Genomic DNA, 12,500 nt, shown 5'->3' with positions numbered 1-12,500 from the left:
AAAAGTAAGCAAAAGATAAATTACAAAATTATTAAAAGTTAAAGAAAGCGAAAATAAACGGAAAGAAATGGAGCGTTAATAAAATTGGAAGAAAAGTGACACAAATGACAAAAACTAGGCAACTGATCAGTTATAGAATTAGATAAGATAAGATAAGATCATAAAACTAATAAAATGTTTGAATAACGAATCATAAGATGAATAAAAACGTGGTATCAGAAAAGCATTTGATAACGAAGGATTAAGCACAGAAACATGTGGGTATTGAATAACATAGTATTAACGCTACTGACGATAACCATATATAAATCTGCATAATTAACGTCATTGGGACCATTCTTATCATCAGTTATTATACTTAATTACCCAGTTTACCCACATCATTATTTCCACAACCATCAGCATTACCATAACAAAGTGCCCACCTTCGTCAGGATCTATCAAGAAATTGCTGATAAGGTTTTGGAAGTCCTTTAAGGAGTCCTCCCGTGGCTTGCGCTGGACATCCGGGATCATCACGACGTCGGTGAAATCGATCCTGAATTTACATAATAACTCAGCCATCCGCCGGTGTTCTGAAGCCAGATCGTCCTGGAGGTGAAGGGGTGACTGAGAACATGTGCCTAGTTATCTCATGCGTTTATAATTATGTGTAGATTCATTTATACGTGTATGTATAGTTGTATATATATTTATCTAAGGGTCTGTGTATCTTATGTCCTATCTACTTTCGTTCGGTTTTCTCAGTTTCTATCTACTCTCTCTCTCTCTCTCTCTCTCTCTCTCTCTCTCTCTCTCTCTCTCTCTCTCTCTCTCTCTCTCTCTCTTTCTCTCTCTCTCTCTATCTATCTCTAACTCTCTCTCTCCCCTCCTCTCTCTCTCTCTCTCTATCTCTCTCTCTCTCTCTCTCTCTCTCTCTCTCTCTCTCTCTCTCTCTCTCTCTCTCTCTCTCTCTCTCTCTCTCTCTCTCTCTCTCTCTCTATCTCTCTCTCTCTCTCTCTCTCACTTTCTCATTTCGTTTCTCCTCTTTTTTTCTGACTAGTAATCATAATGCACATTCTTTGATAGTACCGTATTTACCTTCACATAAGACGCGTTTGTTTGTTTTTTCTTAGTACAAAAAAATCCGTGTGTCTTATTACGAATGAGAGACTGAGTGCTGTACCGATAGACTAGTCTGCTGAGCATAAAGGTTGTTACTAGTATTAAAATGTTGAAACAAGTTAAATTATTACACATCGAAATATTGAAAAAAAGATAAATCATCACTCTACTGACATAAAATTCCGGTAAGAATCACGTCATCTCACTCTACCACCTAATTCATCATCCACAATGCACACAACATATACGGTATGTTTTTTACTTTTAAGATTTTTTTTTCCCCTGAAAATATATTGTTATAAAACAAGGGGCATTTTAAGTCAGGGTATGTGTACTGTGAAGGTATGTTTTTAAGTAATTATTTTGTTTCTCTAGATAACCTGAAAGTCAAAGACGTAATAAGCTTATCTACCAGTTTCCGGTCTCGAAAACTGATGCGAACCTCCGTTTACATAGCTCACTACTCTTTTTTTTTGTAACTAACATATACACAGACGAGTAAAATTACAGCGAGTGTAGATCACCATATATCTTAGTGCATTTATCAGTTAATGATAAAAGTATGCATACACAAATATCATAAAAAATATATTAATAAATAAATAACATTAATAACTAACAAAAAACACGTCAATAACAATTGTCCGCTTTAGTATGAACCTCCTTGAGGGGAGACACTGCATATGTCCTTATATTGCAATCATTCTAAAGTATAGGTATGCGTTTGCCTGCATACAAATGAGTACTCGTGTTCACATACAAACGAAGTTAAAATTCTTTAATTCAAAATGCACGTTTACATGAACACATATGTTATCTGCAAATGTAACATTTACCTTTTTGTTTGCGAGGCAGAATACCCGTAGTTTACACGAGGACCAGGTGGAACGAGTTGTCAAGATGTATGGAATTAACATAGTCAGGCCTGAAAAAAGTAATAACGATTACATTTTCTGTGTAAAGATGTGTCATATGTTTTTAGGGGTAACTTTGATAATCTTCAATTTTCCAAACGCATGTAATTTTACGATCAGTCAATCATAAAAACATCTGCAAATGATGACCAGTTTCTGAATGCACAATTGTATGTTACTTATAGAAAGAGATTTAAAAAACATTTATAGGCAGGCAGACTCAAAACAATATATGAATGTTAGGATAAGTTTTCACAATGATTTTATAACCTGGAAAACGACATCTGCGGGCATGTATCACCTAGGTGCTTTGATAAGGTAAATGTGCAGAAATACAAAACAACTGACCCAACTTTCCTTACGATTTTCATATTTTCTCGACATATTTTGCACGTGCGGATAATGTATGCATATACCTAATGCCCCAGACTCTCCATCATATCACAACAAAGAAAAAAACGTATTTAGAAAAGGAACATCTTTTGAAAACTAATCGATTCCATCGCCATCAGCCAAAACAGAAAACAGAAAAGGAACATGACCAACCCCTATTAAAAAATGATAAACATAAATAAAGCAAAGATAAAATAAAATGAAATGAAAATCCACAAAAGAGAAAGAAAGAAACATCACTCCACAGACACAATAGAATTCATCCACCCTGCCCTTAGCTCAAGTTAGGACACCTGCAGAGACAGAGACCCAATGCCAGGACCAACGAGACGAAAATCAATAGGTTAGCTCCGGGTGACTCATCTCGGCACATAAACGTTGTCCAAGGAGAATCAAGAACATATCGATCTGCTCATTGCTATATAGATGCTCTCTCTTTGTGACAGAGGCTTTATATAGTGCAAAACATAAGGAATCGAATATCTACATTCTTAAAAAACACAATTCGGTCTTTCTAAACTCCAGATGATCGAAAGGCTAAGCGAGGAGAGACCACGTGCGGCTAAAGTTTACGGTCGATAAGGTTAAGAGTTACACAGTCTTTCCGCTCCTTTCTTTTCTTCCTTTTTTAGTTGTTTTCCCTTCTTTCTTTATTTCCTTCTTATTTCTTAGTAGGACTACGCAACTTTGTGTCGTATGATGAACAATTGGCTTGGGGCGTATAGCAAAATATTATTTAAGTATAATACAAAAGGAAAAATGGACATCAAAGACAGCTTGTGTATCACAACACAAAATGAATGAGACGTAAAGACGAACGGAAGGCGCGAGAAAGACAAATAAAAAGGAGCAATGCAAAGAATGGCTTTAAACAGAAATGTAAAGAGACATATCCGCATATATATATATATATATATATATATATATATATATATATATATATATATATATTGTGTGTGTGTATATATATATATTATATATATATACATATATATATATCAAGATAGATACACAGATATTATATAAATTAAAAGAAAGATGATGGATAGATATATGGGTATAAATATAGATACAGATGTAGACAAACGTATATCTGAGGAGGCCCCTGCTCACCGCCATCGTCATACAGCCACCACACGTCGATGGTTCCCTGGGGCTGCTTGCGCGTGAACCGAAGCATGGAGTCCACCACCTGGGGCGCCACGACCTCCCCGCTAAGACCTTTGTACGTAGGACTCTTCTTCTTCTTGGCGAGCTTCAGGACGCCGAGGATGGTGTCCGAAGGAAGCCTCTCCTCAGCGGGCGACGACGGGTAGCTGGGCACCGAAGTGAGGTGGCCGGAGGTGGCGGCTGGGGAGGCAAGGAGGACCTTAGTCAGGAGGGTTTTGTCGCTCATGGAAAGACCTGGCTCTCTCGGAGCAATCATGGTCACGTGAATTTGTAGGAACTGATTTCAAGTAAATGTTCGTGAGTTTATGTTCATGTTCAAGAAGGGATGCTTTTCCGTACGTATTTCTGTATTAAACAAGCCATCTAAATTGAATTTGGGAAATATGTGTATGTTTGTGAGTGTGTTTGTGAGTGTGTGTGTGTGTGTGTGTGTGTGTGTGTGTGTGTGGGTTCTTGTATGTGTGTACATACATATATATAAACATAACACAAAAATGGAGGTTTAGCGATAACAATTTCTCTACTGACATTTCAAAATCAAGTAACTAGTGAATGCTAATCGCAATATTGGTAACGTAAGCGGAGAGACCCGTACGATTCAACTGCAAACTCGACAGCTAATCAACGCGCATACAGCATCCAAAGGAGCAAAAGGAACTCATATATCTACGCCACTCTGAGCCCCGTCACCAACAGCAGCCTAATGCAGGAGGCCAAAAGGAGGAAAAATAATAATGATAAAAAGGAAACCACACACAGACACTCGGGGACACTGGATATGCGTGCTACTTCTTCATACATCTAAGACGGCACACTACACAAGACCTACGTAATGGAGGAGCGCATGGTAATATCTAGCCAATGAAAAAAAAAGAAACTTCTGGCAGGCGTTCTCTATTTTATTTCATCCAGCACTCGGACTGGGCATGCGTTACCATGCATTCTGGGTTCCGGACTTGCAGTGAATGTGGCCCAATTAACTTTACCTTGAGTTAATTTTTGTAACCCGTGAGTTAGGGTTTTCGCAAGAGCTGGAAGAGATATGGCAAGTTACACAGGGAAAGTAAGAGCGTTGGATTATGTCATTAATTCTATAGAACCGTGTGCTGTTACAGAAACACGAGAGTAGAGAAATACCTAAAAAAAACTACACACAGACAAATTAATTTTGGATAATATAAACTTAGCATTTATTAATGTTATGTCTGCATAGTGTTTAACTAAAAAAAAAAAAAAAGTGAAGTGCCAAATCACATCTAGAAAAAGGCCCAAAGGGAGATTCAGAATTCAGAATTTTTTTAAAAAGAGATGTTGGTGTTGACTTAAGCGTCTTTTAGCCATATAGCAGCATACAATTCATAACTAAAACAAATGATAATGACAATAATAGTGATAATGATTCTACTAATGATGATAATACTAATACTAATAACGATAATGATAATGATGATAATAACGACAATGGTTATCACAGTTCACAGTAACAGTGGTGATAAAAATAATGATAATAATAACAATGGTGATAATCATCATAATAATAATGAGAACAGCAACAATAATAATTATAATGATACTGATATAAATAAATGATAAAAACGATGATAATAATAATGATAATAATAATAACAATAATATAATAACAACAATAATTGGAATAATAATGATAACAAAAACAATAATAATTGGAATAATAATGATAACAAAAACAATAATAATTGTAATAAGAATGATAACAAAAATAATGATATCAATAATGATAATAGCAATAATGATAATGATAATAGCAATAATAATGATAACATTAATAATGATTATGATGATAACAATAGTAGTAATAGTAAGTATATTGATAATGATGATAATGATAATACTAATAATAAAAACAATAATAAAAACAATAATAATAAAGACAATGATGTTGATAATGATGATAATATTAATTCTAATAATACTAATGGTAATAATAATAATAATAATGATAGTAACACCAACAGCAACAGTAATAATAATAATAATAATAATAATAATAATAATAATAATAATAATAATAATAATAATAATAATAATAATAATAATAATAATGAAAGTAACAATATTAATCATAATGATAATAATAATAATCATTATCATCATCATCATAATTAACATCATCAGCATCATAATACTACTACTAATTATAATCATAATGGTGTTAATAATAGTGCTAGTAATAATAATAACAATAACAATAATAATGATAATAATAATAATACAAATAATAATAACAATAATAACTATAATAATAACCATAATAATGATAATAACAACAATAGTGATAATAATGATATCAATAATAATAGCAATAATAATATCAATAATAATAATAGTAATAATAATGATAATAATGATAATAATGATAATAATGATAATAATAATAAAAATAATAATAATAATAATAATAATAATAATAATAATAATAATGATAATAATAGTAACAACAATGCCATCAATGCCAATCCTAATAACAATAAGGACTACGTCAGCAATAACAAAGGCAACACCAATAACAACAGCCTCGCGCTCGGCCCTCGAAGGCGGACGGGCGACGGCTTCGTCCAGGACTCACAGGGACTGATCTGCGTCTCCTTCTCGTGCAGGTGGGCGGGGTGGAGGCTCACTTCTCCGCCTTCGGGGTGTTGGGGCGCGGAGGTCGAGGGGGCGTTGTTGGAGGCGGCAGGATAGGAGGTCGAGGCAGCGAGGGTCTTCTCCTCCTCCTCGCTAACCTCCGTCAGGTTGGAGTAGTCGAGGCCCCCGTCCACGCGCAGGATGCCAACGGCGAGGTGCAGGTCGAAGGCGTAGCTGGGGGAGGTTGGATCAGGAAGCTGAGCATTTTAGAGTATCTTTTGAAAGAAAAAAGGAACGGTAGTCCACTGGAAAAGGAAAAAAAATGACAATATATCTAGTATTTTGAATTATTTCAGCTTTCAAGATCACCAGCCCGTGGAGCTAATGGAGCTTATAAACATAATCGAAATTTAAATGTTGTCACCATCATAATAAGCTACCATATTGCGAAAAGTCTAACCTGTACTGCTAACATCAATCAATCTTTATACTTTATACTTTATAGCCTATGAAGCTTGCTGGGCAATATAAACACGATCGAAGGATCATAACCAGTCAACATAAGACAATATAATATTGAGACCAAATCTAAAACGGATCGCTAACTTCAGATCAATATTCTCTTCCAGGAACAGCATCCCACGGTGCTTACTGGATAGTCTTGAAGTAGCTCTGAAGTTCCTCCTGTGGACACGTCTGCCAGTTGGCCTTGTAGCCCATGAGGACGGTGTTCGGGCGCAGCTTCCCGAGGCCGACGTTGCACATGAGGTTCCTCGCCGCCTGCTCTTGGGAGGGACCGTCGGCCAGGGTGTAGAACGCCCGGATCTTCCCTCGGACCAGCCACTTCGTCGCCTCAGCCGTCAAGCGGGTGCGCACTCGGTGGGGCTGTTGCTCCTGGGAAAGGTTTGGGAAGATAATTGTGTACTGTGTAAATTAGGGACACGCCGGTGATTGTTGAAGGCAGTACAAGTGAAAATGATAAAATCGCCTGCAGAATCCTCTCCAGGAATTCAAGGAGACAGTTTTACCGAAACGTTGAATTACTCTCACTTTTATCCACGCCTTCACTCTATCTCTAACCTCGCTAAAAGCCAATAGTAGCCATTAAAACAGAGACAACACATAAAAACAAAACAATAAATAGAGACAAACACCACCACCAAACAATCTACCTTGAGGCAGTGCCCGGCGATGAGCAAAGACATGTTTTTGGTGATGGAGTTGGCGAAGTGCAGGAGAGGAGGTCTGGCCGACGGCGCCCCACACAGCACCAGAATCTGAGGTCGGTAGGTCTTCACGTGCTCCTCCACTTGGCCCAGGGAAGCCACGGAGTTCAGGGCGAGGGTGTACGTCTGAGCCTGGGTTGACGATCCCCAGTTGACTTCTGTGAGAGCGGGAGAGTGGGAGAGTTCCTGGTCCTTAAAATCATTCGGGTTGAGAGGAAGAACATTACAGAGCATGAAAGTTGTTAAGATAAGTACGAGACATTTGCCAACAAATATAATAACAGTGAAATGTAATAAGTCAGAAATACATTTTAAACATTCCCACAGAATACAATAAAAAGATTACCACAAACTGAACACCCCCTTTTCACCAACTTACAAGGCAAACATACAAAGAATTCCTTAAACCACCGCAAAGAAAGCCCCTAACACTGACCCGGTTTCCTGTGTGCCACGACGAGATACAGGATGATAATGATGGCCACAGTGAGCAGCCCCGTCCACCACTGAATCAGGAACATGATGGCCGTGCACATGACGCCGCCCAACAGACTCAGCCACAGGTTGTAGTACTGACGAAGACAAAACATGACCCTTGGAGTAGTTCCTTTTCCCCAAGATGAGCGAGAGAATTCCAGAAGAAAAAACACATGTACACAAACTGTACTTCTGATTACACACAAATCGAAATAAACGCCAGACACTTAAGCATATACACAAGGACACTTGTTCAAAATGAGTAAGAGAATTCAAGAGGAAAAAATATATGTGCGCAAATTGCACTTTTGATTACACACATACCGAAATAAACGCCAGACATTTAAGTATATACACAAGTACACTAGTTCAAATTATCTAAACCACACTCACGCCCACCTCACCCAGCAATCATCATAAACGCGACCGCACCCGAATTCTCGTGAACAATACACCACCCCAGAAAGACTGACATGTTATCGTGATTAATAACCACGAATAAGAAAGAAAGAAAGAAAAAGCTGAAGCATTACACCCAGTGCTTGTGGTGATTTTCTGTAATGTAATGAAATATAATCTTGAAATATAAATTCCATAGAGATAAAAATGTCTCGAAATTCAAGTTCTACAGTCTGGTATGAATATGTAATTCTAAATGACACTATATAAGTAAACATATGATTCTGTATGAATTTGCATATTCCTAAAAAATGATGAATTTGTGTAAAGTAATGAAAATAAATACTCTTTTCGGACACCAATTTTCCATCACTCATTCCCCTCGCGTTGCTCGTCGAGGCTGACCTTGAACGTCGGCCTCCACCCAGGAATGCGCTGCAGGGAGGCGTGGAAGGTGGAGAAGTTGATGAGGGCGTAGGCGGCCAGGAAGAAGTTGGTGATGATGGGGGCGATGGCGTCTAGTCGGGCTGTTGGAGAGGGGGGGGGTGCCAAGGGAGGGCGTGAGAGACGTAATGCGCAGACTATTCTGTTTTATTTTGAATTTATTTTTTATTTTTTTCATTTTTTTTTCCTTCTTGCTAAATTGGCCTCTAGATGCTGTACATGAGCTAATTCGTATTGCTAATTAACCTTTCGTTTTGGGGAACCAAATGCCATGCATGTGTCATGTCGTTTCGCTAAACTGTCCCTCAGTTTAGCGAAACAAAAGCTGATGCACGAGTCAAATCATTTCGCTAAAATGGCCTTTCGTCTAGCGATGCAAAATACCATACACGATATATTTTCTTTCGCTTATATTCATATTACGCTGATAGCTGCTTGCGTAAGCAGATTAGGGTACAGATTTAGTAACCAATTAGCCTTCGTTAATTTCTAAATGAACTCTAATGCGTCCGCTCCACTAGCCTCGATCGTCTTTTGTACGTGATGGCCGGAGTGCGTTCATGGTATTCGCCCCGTGACGGATTTTGATAAATACGCTTTTTTCTTTTTTTCATGCAGTGCTAGTCACTTTTAATTCATATTTATTATCGCTTGATGGTATATATGTATATATATGCTTATGCAAATAATATAATAAATAAATCAAATATGTATATCATATATGTATATATATACATATATATATATATATATATATATATATATATATATATATATGTATATATATATATATATTTATTTATATATGTGTGTGTTATGTGTGTGTGTGTGTATGTATGTGTGTGTTAGTGTGTGAATGCGTGCGTGTATATATGTATGTATGTGTGGATGTGCGTGTGCGCGTGGGCGTGGCACTCACCGATGAGGGTGAAGACGAGGACGATGAAGAAGGTGAGCACGTAGCCCCTGTACGGCTCGTCGTTCTTGCCGTAGCCGCGGGCGAAGAACTCGATGTACGGGTACAGCTTGTCCTTGCAGAGAGCCTGTCGGGAAAGAGCCTGTGTAAGTGGGTAATCTGCGTTGTACTGAGGGTCACGTTTAAGACTTCAAGGGAAAAGGCGTTTGGATGAAGTTTATGATATGGTGATGACCTTAACGATTTCGTATGGGGTTGAGCAAAAAAACAAAACAAAACAAAAAACAAAATATATATATATTAAGATAATCAATGTTTAACGCGTTTGCTTTCAGACTAATTCATACCATGTTCTTTTGTTCGTAAATCATTCATAAATAAATAAGATGCAATACGAGCTTTTGCGATGGCCAAAACCATTCAAAGACTGAGTTGAAAAAAAAAATTGAATATCAGAACGCGTTTGTATTCAGATCCGTAAACCCTTGATGAATGAATAGTAAACAAAACGTTGCTTATCGTACCCATAGCGGGAAAAAATACGAAAAGAAAACAGCACGGACAAATCAGGTCACACGCGATCTTCCCTCCGCTGTACAGAAAGTAATTGAAGTTCGTCGCGTGAGTCGAAACGTGTAATTTAAGCCTCAGTCAGTCATTCTTTGCTTTTTGCTATCTGTCACCCTGTCTGACCTGATTTTCCTGCCACCAGCGTGGGACTTCCTTACTCTAAGAACTACCTTGACGCGTCATTTTCCTGCCAGCACTATAAGCCCTAACAGCTGCCCTGACGCGGGTATTCTTTCTGCCAACACCGTGGGACTTCTTTACCCTAAGATCCGCCCTGGCGCGTTTTCTTTACCGTAATAACTGCCCTGACAACACCGTGGGACCTCGACCAACACCATACCCACCTGGAAGACCTTGGGAGCTGACACGATCGATGCCAGAGCAGATGAAAGCGTGGCAGCGAAGCATCCGGCGTATATGAGGGGGCCGACCACCGCCACGAGCTCCATTACCTGCAAGACAGCTTTGGGAATAGACTCTCGAAACTCTGAAGCGTTTAAAGATGAAAGAAAATGATAATAGTATAATAATAATAATAGTAATAATAATAACAATAATAATAATAATAATAATAATATGACAGTATAATGATAATAATAATAATAATATGACAGTATAATGATGATAATAATAATAATAATAATGATAAAATTATAATAGTATAATAATGATGATAATAAAATGATGATAGTATAATAATGATGATGAGGATTAGGAAAAATAGGACATGAACTTTCGTTATAAAAATAAGGAGATAATTAATATGTATTGATTATATGGTAGCACCTAAATTAATGTCAAAATGAACGTATAATTCCCCTGTAGACCTTTTGTGCATGCCTCTAAATATAAACCCATACATAAATCAATTTACTTCAAAATAACTTAACGTCGGTCTTGATAATATTTAAAAAGCAAAGCAACGCCCTAACCACCACTCATCACGCTAAAGTCTAAACGCAGGAACTGGAAAACCCAGCCAGCAAAGGCCACTCCCGAAACCAAAGAGGGAATTCTAATTGGCTTCAGTCTGACTTGAGAGTAAACAAGGGTTTCCTGACACAATCAATGCTTCATCAGTATTGATATTTCAGGCGAGCCACTCTGTGAGAGGCGGCCGGACCCTTGGTCAATACGAAACTTTGAAAAGGCGCGAGTTATGCCATCCTGCAATTCTTTTCTGAATCGAAGTAGAATATCTTGGATTCTTGAAATGATTATTTAGTCCTGTATGCAAGGAAACAGGGAGCCCGCAATTCCATTAGTCCTCTTATGTACATGCAGTGTAAATATATATGTATATATATATATATATATATATATATATATATATATATACACACACGTATATGTGTGTGTGTGTGTGTGTGTGTGTGTGTGTGTGTGTTTGTGTGTGCGTGTGTGTATGTGTGTATGTGTGTGTATACTTATCAAATATTGCACCGAAAGGACTGTACCGTATATGGGCATACTCGAATCGTATCAAGAATATTTCATGTAAACTTCCAAGGCGGGGACTACCACAGAGACAGATATAGGAAATGGAAATAAGGCAAGGGATTACGAGTTAATGAAACCTTTGCCTCTTCGCGAAAGGCTTTGTGCATCTATCTATGGCCGAGTCAGTCCGTTCTCTCTCACGTCCTGTCCGTGTATATTGTTATCGATTTATACATTTGTTTGTCTGACTATCTATCTGTCTATCTATCTATATGTATATATATCTGCCCATGTATCTATGTACAGTATTTATCTAACTGTAGATTATTTAGTTATAAATATATTCTCTCTCTCTCTCTCTCTCTCTCTCTCTCTCTCTCTCTCTCTCTCTCTCTCTCTCTCTCTCTCTCTCTCTCTCTCTCTCTCTCTCTCTCTCTCTCTCTCTCTCTCTCTCTCTCTCACACACACACACACATACACACACAAACACACGCACCATCTATCTATCTCTTTGTCTAACTCTCTGTCTATCTATCTATATATCCATCTATCTTCCTACCTATCAATCTATCCAGATTCTCTAGATAATCTACCTACCTATCCATTCATTTACCTATATGCATATCATATATCTGTATGAGCGCACTGTGTGTGTTCGTGCACGCGCGTGAGCAGTCCGCCAGACCCGAAGTCGCCGTCGTCCTTACCTGCGAGCTGTTGTGCAGGCCGTACTCGCAGGTGGTGTTCTGGCACTCGGCGAAGGACCAGTCGGCTGCCTGCGTGACGTTGCCCGTGGCGTCCCTCAGCATCACGGCCCCCGACACCACAATCAGGAACAGGTAG

General features: G+C 38.1%; 1 protein-coding gene across 1 annotated transcript in view; it reads right to left on the bottom strand.

Annotated features, from left to right (window-relative positions):
• The window catches only part of LOC125028320 (bumetanide-sensitive sodium-(potassium)-chloride cotransporter-like), a 53,159-nt gene that overhangs the window by 1,074 nt on the left and 39,585 nt on the right, over positions 1 to 12,500 (bottom strand). The window contains exons 9-19 of the mRNA XM_047617796.1: positions 12,365 to 12,500; positions 10,562 to 10,669; positions 9,651 to 9,774; positions 8,693 to 8,814; positions 7,848 to 7,983; positions 7,358 to 7,569; positions 6,838 to 7,079; positions 6,187 to 6,419; positions 3,525 to 3,761; positions 1,941 to 2,029; positions 426 to 591 (exon numbers count right to left, since the gene is read on the bottom strand). The exon at positions 12,365 to 12,500 is cut by the window's right edge and continues 59 nt beyond it. Coding sequence (XP_047473752.1) covers positions 426 to 591; positions 1,941 to 2,029; positions 3,525 to 3,761; positions 6,187 to 6,419; positions 6,838 to 7,079; positions 7,358 to 7,569; positions 7,848 to 7,983; positions 8,693 to 8,814; positions 9,651 to 9,774; positions 10,562 to 10,669; positions 12,365 to 12,500 — 1,805 coding nt within the window. The remainder of the gene's footprint in view (positions 1 to 425; positions 592 to 1,940; positions 2,030 to 3,524; positions 3,762 to 6,186; positions 6,420 to 6,837; positions 7,080 to 7,357; positions 7,570 to 7,847; positions 7,984 to 8,692; positions 8,815 to 9,650; positions 9,775 to 10,561; positions 10,670 to 12,364) is intronic.

This window comes from Penaeus chinensis, chromosome 8, assembly GCF_019202785.1.
Source record: "Penaeus chinensis breed Huanghai No. 1 chromosome 8, ASM1920278v2, whole genome shotgun sequence".
NCBI lineage: Eukaryota > Metazoa > Arthropoda > Malacostraca > Decapoda > Penaeidae > Penaeus > Penaeus chinensis.
The sequence above is the reverse complement of the archived record's forward strand: the minus strand, read 5'-3'. Positions and strand labels throughout refer to the sequence as shown.